Source organism: Orycteropus afer, unplaced genomic scaffold (genome assembly GCF_000298275.1).
Source record: "Orycteropus afer afer isolate SDZICR_OR568_19922 unplaced genomic scaffold, OryAfe1.0 scaffold00054, whole genome shotgun sequence".
NCBI classification, from domain to species: Eukaryota; Metazoa; Chordata; class Mammalia; order Tubulidentata; family Orycteropodidae; genus Orycteropus; species Orycteropus afer.
The window spans coordinates 2,587,783-2,600,421 of record NW_006921641.1 but is presented as its reverse complement, the minus strand read 5'-3'; the positions used below and the strand labels follow the sequence as shown (position 1 = coordinate 2,600,421).

At 40.7% G+C, this 12,639-nt stretch overlaps 1 protein-coding gene across 1 annotated transcript in view; it reads left to right on the top strand.

Annotated features, from left to right (window-relative positions):
• LTBP1 (latent transforming growth factor beta binding protein 1) overlaps positions 1–12,639 on the top strand; it is a 727,158-nt gene that overhangs the window by 107,597 nt on the left and 606,922 nt on the right. Inside the window, exon 3 of the mRNA XM_007938788.1 lies at positions 1,238–1,538. Coding sequence (XP_007936979.1) covers positions 1,238–1,538 — 301 coding nt within the window. The remainder of the gene's footprint in view (positions 1–1,237; positions 1,539–12,639) is intronic.

Below are 12,639 nucleotides of genomic sequence, written 5' to 3'. Positions count from 1 at the left end.
GGATCAACTACTCGGTCCCTCTGGGTAGCTGGCTGTGACCAAGTAATGACCATAACCTTGCCCCTTGTCAGCTCTACTATACACCTGGGAATTCAAATACCAGTGCTTTTAAACCAAACCCAACACATTGCTATCACGTCGATTCTTCTGACTCATCCTGACCCTCTAGGATAGAGTAGAACTGCCTCATAGGGTTTCTAAGGGTATAAATCTTTACAGAAGCAGACTGTCATCTTCCCATGGAATGGAGTGTTCGAACTGCCTACCTTTTGGTTAGCAGCTGAATGCCTTAATCACTGCACCACCAAAGCTCTTTTTGTTTATCTATAAAGTGGGCAAAATAAATTGCTGGGGAATTACTTTGGTTAATATGTATTAGAACAGTGCCTAGGCACACAGATAGATTGTTGTTGTTGTTCTTATGTGCCATTGAGTCAGACCCGACTCATAGTGAACCCTCCTTGCGTTTCCTGAGGCAGTATCACTACGGAAGTAGATTGCCCAGCCTTCCTTCTGAGGAGTGGCTGGTGGATTTGAACCACCAGCCTTCTGGTTAGCAGTCACATGCCTTAGGCACTCTGCTACCAGAGCTCCTACACAGATAGATAGATAGATAGCTGCAATTGAGTTGGCACCAACTCGTGGTAGCCGTATGTACAACAGAATGAAATGTTGCCCAGTCCTTCATCATCCTCACAATTGCTGGTATATTCAAGTCCATTGTTACAGCTGTTGTGGCAGACTGTCTCACTGATGGTCTCTCTTGCCCTGTCTAACTCTCTGTCTCGCCAATCATATTGTCCTCTTCCAGCCATTGATCCCTTCAGATGCTATATCCAAATGAAGCAAGTTAAACAGTGTTCTGTAGTGATCTATAATGTTTTCGTTGGCTAATTTTTAGAAGTAGATTGCCAGTTGGTCTCAGTTTGGAAGGTCCTCTGAAACTGTCCACCAAGAATGACCTTGATGGTATTTGAGGTACCAGTGGCATGGCCTCTAGCATCATAGTAACACCCAAGCCACCATAGTACGGCAGACTAACAGTAATGAGTCTGGTGCATAGGAAGCCATTAATTAATATCGGGAGTTATTATTGTCATCATTATTATCATAGAGTCTTTCAGTGTGGTTTTATGTTATTGGGGAACATCCTGATGTTATTGTTATCCCTTTGGAAGAATTAGTGAAACATATGATGCTTTTCTTAAAAGCTTTGTTTTCTGTTGTCTTTCTACAGCAAGCTGTGTTCCACCATGCCAGAATGGAGGGATGTGTCTGCGGCCTCAGCTCTGTGTGTGCAAGCCAGGCACAAAGGGCAAAGCCTGTGAGACAACAGCCAGTCAAGACACCTTGTCCACTGCAGTCGCCGGAGGGCAGGGTCTTGGAACTGCTTCCAACTGGGTCCCTCCTGAGCCAGCATCAAAGCAGACTTCATCTAAGAAGGCAGACACTCTACCAAGAGTCAGTCCTGTGGCCCAGATGACCCTGACCCTCAAGCCAAAGCCTTCAGTAGGACTCTCCCAGCAGATACATTCTCAGTGAGTTTTTTAAATTTGCCTCCGGCTCAGCAGCATCTTAATTACTCTCTTGAATGCATTGCTTTAAATCACTCTTCTTTTCCTGCAGTTTGCAGAAATCTCTTGGATAGTAGTGCCTTTTCTTTTTTTTCCTCTCTAAGAATTTACGTGTTATTCTGACGGAGCAAGTCTCATATCTATTTGATATATATGGTTAGCTTCTGCAGGAAAAACCTACTATAAGGATAAACCATAAACAGTGAAAATCTGAAGACTCAAGTTCAGGAAGGAATTGGGTAAATAAAGTTGTTTGATAGTGGTGGAATTGTGAATTTAAAAGATACTGTTTTTCTGGGGTGTGCTCTGGAGTTTTGAAATAAGAGAAGAGTGGGTGTGATTTTTAATGATATATGTAAAGTATAGGAGCTTGACTTTGCCCAGGGAAGATATGTTCCAATGAAAGTCAATTTTAGCAAAGAGATAATTTCTCAACCTCGTAGCAAGTTAAGTGTATCTTTTATTAACAATGTGTTTACTTCCCAGTTGCCCTGCAGGCCCATCTTTGGTGAATGAGCTTGCCTTCTATTTACCGAAAGTGTTTTTTTCTTAGCATTAGGAAGTAAGTGCTATTCTCAACCAAATGAGAACTCATGGATAAGAAAGATTATCCTTGTGCTCCTGTGGATCACTCTGGAAGCAGCCCCTGACCTGCACTGGTTCCTTACACAGAATGTCTCCATTTAATTAGCTTCTCTCTATGGACAGCAGGACACAGAATTTACTACAACTATCACTTGTCATTCGTCTAGGAATGTAAAATATAGAAGCTTCCAATTTAAAATTTGGCTTGACCCAGCAGTTTGTTAGTCACTTGTTTGGAATTCAGAATGCATTTCCCCTCAGAGACAGCTTCCACATGGTGATTAGTATCCAGTCATACCACAGAAATTACTTAATCTGTTACTATAGGTGAAATTACCCTAATGTGTACATCTCCTTTGAACAGGACACCTACGGTTTTGCTAAGTGGGGTCTATAGCACTTTTTTTCTCTTCTTATTCCCTGTTTAATCCTTTTCTTTCTGTATTTCTTCATTTTTCTCTTTTTCTTTATTGTCTCATCATACTTTAGTTCTACCACGATAAAGAAATTTGGGGGAATGATTTGAAATTTAATCAGTTTGCTAGCATTTTAATGGAAAACTATGTCCTATAGTCCCCAACAAGAAGTAATAGTAGTTATAACTAATAGTTGTTGTTAGTTGCTGTCATCGGCTCTGATTTGTTGTAACACTGTGGACAGCAGAACATCATGTTGCCCAGTCTTGTGCCATCTTCCTGATTGTTGGCATGCTCAAGTCCATTGTTGCAGCCACTGTCTATTTGACTGCCTTCCAACATAAGGGGCTCATTTTCTAGCACTATATCGGACCCTATTCTGTTTTGATGCATGGGGTTTTCATTGGCTAATTTTTGGAAGTGTATTGCCAGGCCTTTTTTCCTAGTCTGTCTTAGTCTGGAAATGCCACTAAAATGTGTCCACCGTGGGTGACCCTGCTGATTCTTGAAATACCAGTGGCATAGCTCCCAGCATCACAGTAACTCGCAGGTCACCACTGTATGATAAAAGCTGACAGACAGATGCTGGATAATAATAAAGGCTTATTGTATGCAAGGTACTATTTAAATACATCGTATATGTTATTTCATTTACAACTCAAGATAACTCTGCAAGATAAAAACCAAAAGCAAACACAGTGCTGTGGAGTGGGATGCAACTCCTAGTGACCCCTCTTTGGGTTTCTGAGGCAGTATCACTATGGAAGTTTTGGTTTTATAGCTGTTTTTGCAGAACAGCAGCAGAACTGAAGAGTTGCCAAAAAATCCAAATAGCCCACAAAGCTGAAAATATGTACTATCTTATCCTTACAAAGGAGCTCTGGTTTTATAGCTGTTTTTGCAGAACAGCAGCAGAATTGCTCAACCTTCTTTCTGAGGAGTGGCTGGTGGGTTTGAACCACCAGGTTTCTGGTTAGCAGTCAAATGCCTTAGGCCCTACGGTACCAGAGTTTCCTCTCTGAAAGACAGTCATATTATCCGTTTTACAGATGAGTAAAGTGAGGTGCAGAAAGCTTAAGTAATATGTTAAAGGGCACATGATTCATAAATGAGAGCACTGGAATTTAAACTGAGGCAGTTAGCCTCCGGCATCCATGACCTAGAGCTAGAGTCAGGAAACTGGGAGCTCTGGTGGCGTAGTTTCTAAGGTATTTGACTGCTAACCAGAAGGCTGGCTGTTCAAACCCACCAGCCACTCCTTGAAGGGAAGACTGGGCACTCTACTTCTGTAGAAATACCGCCTCTGAAACCCAAGGAGGGGTCGCTATGAGTTGAAATCGACTCGATGACAGCGAGTTTGGTTTTTGGTTTAAAGGATAAATGAAAAAAAAAAAACCAAGCTCACTGCCGTTGAATCGATCCCAACTAATAGCGACCCCATTGGGTTTCCAAGGTGGTAAATCTTTACAAAAGTAGAGTGCCCAGTCTTCCTTCTGTGGAGTGGCTGGTGGTTTTGAACTGTCAGCCTTCTGGTTAGCAGTCAAACACCTTAGAGCTGCACCACCAGAGCTCCTTTGTAAGGATAAGATAGTACATATTTTCAGCTTTGTGGGCCATTTGGATTTTTTGGTAACTGTTCAATTGTGCTGCTGTTCTGCAAAAACAGCTATAAAACCAAAAACCAAACTCAGTGCTGTCGAGTTGGATCTGACTCATAGCGACCCCTCCTTGGGTTTCCAAGGTGGTATCAATATGGAAGTAGAATGCCTAACCTTCCTTCTGAGGAGTGGCTGGTGGGTTTGAACCACCAGCTTCTGGTTAGCAGTCAAATGCATTAGGCACTATGCCACCAGAGCTCCCCCCAAACAACTATCGACAATGTAAATATGTAAATGAATGAGTATAACTGTTTTCCAATAAAATTTTGTTTATGAGCATTGAACTTTGAATTTCATACAATTTTGATTTTTTTTTTCCTAACTATCTAAAAATGTAAAATTTGCTCTTAACTTATGGGCAGTACATTAATAGGTGGTGGGCTGGATTTGGCCCATGAGCTGTAGTTTGATGATCTCTGCTCTAAAGATAGTAGTGCTTTTTGTGCCGGAATGCAAATATAACTGCATGTCCTTGTGGTGATATAAAGCTTTGGTTATATCATAGCTAGACATCTCTCTTGTAGCATTGTTCTGGATCTTAAAAACAAAGAACAATTCTGTGTTGAACTATGCCTTGGCAATCAAGCATCAGATTACTGTGTTTTGGAATTTTTTTCCCCTTAAAATTATTACTTAAGCAAACTGCAGAGTAATTTACTACCAGTCTTACTCATCTTGAGTATCACTATTCACTGTTAGGATTTGATTCTTTATGATAGGTATATATGGAGTGTTACTGAGGACCATATGTTGTACATCAGATAAAGGAGCAACCATCTTCTCTCTCTTATCCCCCACTCCTCTTTCCTGTTCTGGTAACAGCAGAATAATTTAGCCAAGAATGTTGTGAGTTGAAGAGGCCAAGGTTTCACCTCTGACTTGCCTTTGATAAAATAAAAGTAGTTAGGTAAATCACTTCAGAGACTTCATCTGTTGAATGAAGATACTTTTCATGGTAGCATTGTTATGTCATGTGTTTGGAGATGTCTACTGTGTGCTTTTGGGTCAGGAGAAGAGGTGGCCTATCAATTCTTATATTCATGTAATAAATGTTAATAGATTTGCCTCATTAGTTGGGCACTGCAGGGAATATAGGAGTTCTGGTTGTGTAGTGGGTAAGGGACTTGACTGCTAACTGGAAGGTTAGCACTTCAAACGCACCAGCTGCTCTGCGAAGGGAAGACAGGGTGATCTACTTCCGTAAAGATTTACAGCCTCAGAAACCCAATGGATGTTGCTATGACTCGATGGCAGTGAGGTTTTTTTTTTTTTTTTTTTGCAGGAGTATTAAAATGTACAAGACTTGAACAAAACAGGAGATTTTGAAATGATAGGTGAGGTATAGCTTGAGACTAAGGAGGGGAGCAACTGGCCCACGGATCAGTTGAGGTAATGATATAATTACCTAAAATCGCATTTAATTAGACTGGTAAGGATTCACATGTGCAGATGACTATTTAAGGTATCTTTTTTCAGATTGCCTACTTTAGGATGTTTCAATGCTTTATTTCGTTTTTAACCAGTGACTACTGTTGTTAACTGCTATCAAGTAGGCTCTGATTCATAGTGCCTAAGGCATCTGACTGCTAACCAGCAGTCTGGTGGTTCAAACCCACCAGCCTCTCCTCAGAAGGAAGATTGGGGAATCTTCTTCCCTAGAGATGCCACCTGGGAAACCCAAGGAGGAGTCGCTGTGAGTCGATCGACTCGATGGCAGTGAGGTTTTTTTTTTTTTCCCATGTACAACAGATCTTAGGTCCTGTGACATCTTCATGATTGTTGGTATGCTTGAGTCCATTGTTGCAACCACTGTGTATTTTTAGTGTCTTCCAACCGAGGGATTCTTCTTCCAGCACCATATTGAACAATGTTCTGCTGCGATCCATAGGTTTCTCATTGGCTTATTGTCTAAAGATCACCAGGTCTTTCTTCCTAGTCTGTCTTAGTCTGGAAGTTCCACTGAAATCTGTTCATCATGGGTGACCCTGCTGGTATTTGAAATACCTGTGGCATAGCCTCCAGCATCACAATAACATGTAAGCCACCACAGTGCAACAGACTGTCAGAGGGGTAGTGGAGATATTGATTAAATTTCCTTAAAGTGCTCAACAGTAAACATAAAGATGCCTAAAATACAAAAGTGTTTAGCTGATGTTGCAGCCATTGTGTAGCATATAAAATGCTACAGTCAGTCTTGATCACTTATTCAGCAAGTTTCTTTTGAGCATGTTTTATGTTCCAGATACTGTTCCAGGGCCTGATGATATAGCACTGAATGACTGAGCACAGTGTCTGCTTTCCAAGAAGGGGAGATGGTTGATAAATGATATAATTAAAATATATGTTAGGTTTTGATAAGAGTTTTAGAGAAAATAACACTTCAACAGTGGGGAATGCTGGATGGCTGTGGTTGGGGAGGAGTTAAGGAGTGTGGTGATCCAAGACCTGAGAATGGTGCAGATATCAGGGGCATCCCAGGAAGAAGGTTTGAGATGGGAGTGTGCCTTGCATTTTTGAGGAACAGCTAAAACTGTATCATTACAACTATACATTTTAAGCAGATGGGTATTAGAAGAATTGGATTTATTTTTGGACTTTTTTTTTTTTTTTTTCCACTAGCTGACCAAATACATAAACACATTTGGAGTTGGAGCTGGAGTTTTTAAAGGCAGTGGTAGTTGGAACCAGATACAAATAAAGCTCTTTGGGAAATCAAAGGAAGGTGCAATGATTTCCAGATTTTTTTCCCCCTCCTGGATTCCAGATTTTGGATTATTAGGGAAGTAGAGATCCAGGGATGGTTCTCTGGAGAAGATGGTTAACATTTGGACACATGACTTAAGAAGAAGAGCATTCCAGGGAGACAGTGATGTGAAGCTAGAAATTATTATGTCCCAGTTATCTATTCCCATGGAAGAAAGATGAGGCAGTCTGCTTCCGTAAAGATTTACATCCTTGGAAACCCAATGGGGGTCACTATGAGTCGGAATCTACTTGATGGCAGTGAGTTTAGTTTTTTTGGAGTTATCCATTCAGAACAGAATGTGCAAATTATCCAAAACTATCATTAATATCACACACAAGAAAAATTTTGCTGAAGATGGTTCAAAAATGATTGCAGCAACAACATCATTAATACCACACACAAGAAAAATTTTGCTGAAGATAGTTCAAAAATGATTGCAGCAGTGTATTGACAGGGAACGTTCAGAAATTCGAGCTGGATTCAGAAGAGGATGTGGAACAAGGGATGTCATAGCTGATATCAGATGGATCTTGGCTGAACGCAAAGAACACCAGAAAGATGTTTACTTGTGTTTTATCAACTATGCAAAACCATTTGACTGCATGGATCATAACAAATTATGGGTAACATTGCAAAGGTTGGGAATTCCAGAACACTTAATTGTGCTTGTGAGTAACCTGTACGTAGACTAGGAGGTTGTCATTTGAACAGAATGAGGAGATACTGCATGGTTTAAAATCAGGAAAGTAGTACATAAGGGTTATATCCTTATTCAATCTGTGTGCTAAGCAAATAATCTAAGAAGTTGGACTGTATGAAGAAGAATGTGGTATAAGGATTAGAGCAAGATTCATTAACAACCTGCGCTATGCAGTTGACACAGCCTTGTTTGCTGAAAGTGAAGAAAATTTGAAGCACTTACTGAGCAGGATCAAAGACTGCAGTCTGCAGTATGGGTTACACTTCAACACAAAGAAAACAAAAACCCTTACAGTTGGATCAATAAGCAACATCATGATAAATGGAGAAAAGATTGAAGTTGTCAGGGATTTCGTTTTACTTGGATCTGCAATCAGCACCTATAGAAGCAAAAGTCAAGAAATCAAATGATTATTGCATTGGGCAAGTTGCTGCAAAAGACCTTTTTAAAATGTTAAAGAGCAAAGATGTCACTTTGAACACTAAGGTGTGTCTGACCCAATCCAGGTATTTTCATTTGCCTCATATGCATATGAAAGCTGGACAATGAGTAAGGAAGACTGAGGAAGAATCAATGCATATGAATTGTGGTGATGGCAAAGAACACCCAAAATACCATGGACTGCCAGAAGAATGAACACATCTGTCCTGGAAGAAGTGCAGCTAGAATCCTCCTTAGGAAGTGAGAACGGTCAGACTTTGTCTCACCTGCTTTGGTCATGTTGTTGGAAGGGACTAGTCTCTAGGAAAGGATATCATGCTTGGTAAAGTGGAGGTTCAGCAAAAAAGGGGAAGACCCTCAGTGAGCTGGATTGACACAGTGGCTGCAATGACAGGCTCAAGCATAGCAAAGATTGTGAGGATTGTTCAGGACCAGGCAGCATTTTGTTCTGTTATATGTAGGGTTGCTATAAGTTGCAACTGACTTGATGACATCTAACTACAAGTAATCTATTGCTGTGTAATAAATCACCCCAAAACTTAGCAGTGTAAAACCAATAACATTTATTGTCATGCAGTTTCTGTGGGTTATGGATCCAGAAGGGTCTTGGCTGGGAGTTCTGTCTCAAGGTCTTTCATGAGGCTATAGGCAGGTGGTCAACAGGGGCTGCATCATCTGAAGGCTCAACTGAGACTGAAAGATCCACTGTCAAGGTGTGTCACCCACATGGCTGTTGGCAGTAGGCCTTAGCTCCTTACTGGCTGTTGACAAGAGGCTTTGTTTCCTCTGCAGATGAAGGTCTCTGTAGAGCTGCTTGAGGTCCTCATAGCATGGCGTCTTCCAGAGTGAGTGATCCCAGAGGAGAGTGAGCAAGGAGGAAGCCATAGTGCCTTTTTACAGTTTGGTATTGGAAATGACGCACTTGCACTTCTACATTATTCTACTCCTTAGAAGCAACTCACTAAGATTTGTTCACACGAAGGGGTGTGGAATTAATCTCTACTGCTCAAAGAGAGAAATAGCAAAGGGTTTGTGGACATACTTAAAAATGACCCCATTAAGTATTTAATTTGATTGGAACCTGATATAGATGAAGACTATTAGTAATATAAGGTTTTAAAAGTTGCTTGAAAACCAAGTTAAAGATTGAAGATTTCAACAAAACAATTTGAAACACACACACACACACACACACACACGAGGAAAGGTTAAAGGAATGGGGGAAACCTAAATTTTAAAAGAAGTATATTAACTAATCACAGTATACAGACTATGTTTATATCTTGGTTGAAACAAATATATTGTAAATAAAAGAAAAAGATAGTGGTGATTTATAGGACAATTGTGAAAATGCTAACATTGACTGGAAATTTATTAACATAAAAGAATGTTGATTATTTGAGCTGTGATGTTGACATTGTAGTTATATTTATAAAGGTGAGCTTTATTAGAGAATCATATTAAAGTTTTTACAGATTAAATGATCTGATGTCTGAGATTTGCTTCAAAATGATGCAGTGAATTAGAGGTAACATGACTGGCTATAAAGTGATAATTATTGAAGCTGGATGATGGATGCTTGGGAGTTTCTTACACAGATCTCACTATTTCATATATATTTTAAATTCTCTATAATAAAGAGTGAAAAATAAATAAATAAAGTAGGAAAATGATATAATTTTACTTGTGTTTTGGGAAGATTGCCCTGGCTGTAGAATGTAAAATGGATTAGAGCTACTGTTAATTGGAGGATGGCTTTGTAATGGGGTAGTAATGTAGAGGAAGGAAATGAACTCAGGAATTATTGGAAATGAAAACCTTTGACATCTAATTGAATAGGTGAGGCAGAGGGAAAGAACATCAGATACTGGGGCTGTGGGATAAAGGGAGGAGGTTGAGAGCTTTCCATCTTGTTGTTTCTGAAGATTGCTTTAGGAATGTCATGACTCTCCAAAAGGTCTTTGAAGGGGTTTGGTGGTGAATGAGATGGTCTCTGACAGAGCTTTATGGTTTAAAAGCTGAGAACTTCTTTTGTACCTCATTATTGTCTAACAACTGGGTATCAGTTTTTCCATGACTGGCCACTAGGTCAGGAATTGGTGTACAAAGACCCTGCCCAGAGCGTTTGGTAATTTCATTCATGCTTTTCGTTCAAGTTTTGTGGGCCACATCATAGGTATTCCCTAAGCTGAATAAAAGGCCAAATGATGTTCATCTCCCTGTTTACAAATTTTGGTAGTCTCTTTTCAGATTCTTGGAACGTTTACTCCATTTTATAATACTAGGTTCCTTAGAAAGTCCGTATTAACACTTTGGGAAAAGGACAAGGAGGCCACATGTTCTCACCTCCTAGAACCCCACAGGAGGAAGGCAGAATCACCATCAATAGCCCAAGGCCTGTTACTGCAAGGCCAGACATGCTGCCTCCCTCCAGCCCTTTCACCAACCGTTCCTCCTAAAGCACCCACCACCTCTCTCCTGGGTTCGATAATTCGCTGCAGTGGCCACACAGAACTCACAGATTACGGGGTTTATTAGGGAAGCACCAGGCTACAATTCAAGTTCAGGAAAAAACGCTCAGTCTTTCTCCCAGCCTACCATCTCTCAGCCAAATCTCTCACAGTCTCCCCCAGCAGTGCATGTCCCTCGGTGTCTTACTCAGAAACACATGTCTCTTGCATCTCTTTCCCAGCAACGCGTGTCTCAGGAGCCCGAGTCTCTTTCAGCAGCACGTCGTCCTCAACCAGCAGTCAGAGAGAGTTCTGCCTCTAGGAGGCCTCCTTTTGAGCTTGTCAGAGTGGCCAAACCAACCAATCATAACAACAGAATTCTAAGCACCTGAGAGTGAGCCTCCCATAACATTGCGTTGTGCCACGCCCAACAGAAATAATCCAGGTGGATAACATTTACAATCAGGAGCTCCTCAGTTGCTCATTCCACCACTGAGTTTACAATGACTTATGGGTAGAAAAGCCATGCTACGTAATTTACTACACTGCACACTTCAGGCTACTCTCATAATTACCATCCTATGGATGCTATTCCCATGCAGCTGTCAATGTATTTATACAAGAACTGCCTCTGTTTGATCCCAGGTGCCTCTCTCTCGTATGTCTTTAGTTTGTTTGTAAAAGGTGTTAATATTTCTGAGTTATGGCCTAAAGAGTCCACAAAGGAGTAAAAATCAAAATGTTTAGCTTTCTAGAGCTTTTTCATCACCTCTCAGTATCATTAGCCACATAAGCCTTGACTTTCTTCATAAAAGTTTGTTTTCAACTCTCAATGCTGCTAAATGAAGCTGTCTAGACTGGGTAGAGTGTTCCTCTTTATCTTTGTCAATCATGATGGGTATTATGGAGTTATACGGTAGAGGTCAAAAAGGACATTTTTCAGCTGCTGGTATCTTTGATTGTTGAGGGAACATTGGTAAAAATGATCACTGCTTTGCCAAATGCAGAGCTGTTATCTCTACTGTACAAGGAGGAAGTACTTTTGAAGGAGACACTGTACCCAGTCCCTGCTCTTTGTGCTTGAGAAGAAGGAAGTCTGGTTTTACTCAGGATACGAATGTCAAATCTATCTGGAGAGCTCACATGCATCCAGTCTCTTTTCTTCCCTGGTGATAGCTATTTTCATCATCCTGTGGTGTCCTGATGTTACAAAGGATGGTATTTCTCTGGAAAAGATAATTTTGTCCTGTCAGCTTTGGGGAACGGATTTCTCTAATGGCATCGCTTATCCCTCTTTTCAACTCCAGGGATATTTGTGTAGAAAAAAGAAGCAAGTTAGAAAATGTTCTTTTTTTAAAAAACAGGAATAGTTCAAATGTATACTATATTTAACAAGGGAGCTTACAGTATGTCAGATATTTTCAAAATCTGGGAAAGGCCCTTTCAAGCCCACACTGAGATGATGGGTTCCACTTTGAAAATACTTGAGCAGTGAACACTTCATGTTGACCATAGGTCAGGTGACAGGAGGCAGCGTTGAGTGAGGGCTATGCCCTGGAGCAGAGGAGAATGCTGCTCTGCCCTTTGTCTCTGCCCAGTTCTTATCCTGTGGTCACAATTGCTCTGAATATTAAAAAACTATATACTGTGATAACTATATGGATGGGAGACTTTGTAGAATGTTCCTTGAAGTATTCTGCCCTTCTATTTAACAACAAGGAGCTCTGCTGACACAGTGGTCAAAGCATTTGACTGCTAACTGAAAGGTCAGTGGTTCGAACCCAATAACTGCTCTGAAGGAGAAAGGTGTAACAGTCTGCTTCCATAAAGATTACAGCCTTGGAAACTGCCTATGGGGCAGTTCTGCTCTGTCCTGTATGGTCACCATGTATTGGCATTGACTCAACAACAGTGGTTAATTAGCAAACAACAATAACAACAACAAAATATTAGCTCATTACTTTTATTAGAACTTTCTCACACTACCACTAGAAGAAGAGAGCTGGCTATGTAACAAACAACAGTAAAAAAGGAGCCCTGGTGGTGGCACAATGGTTAAGTACTCAACT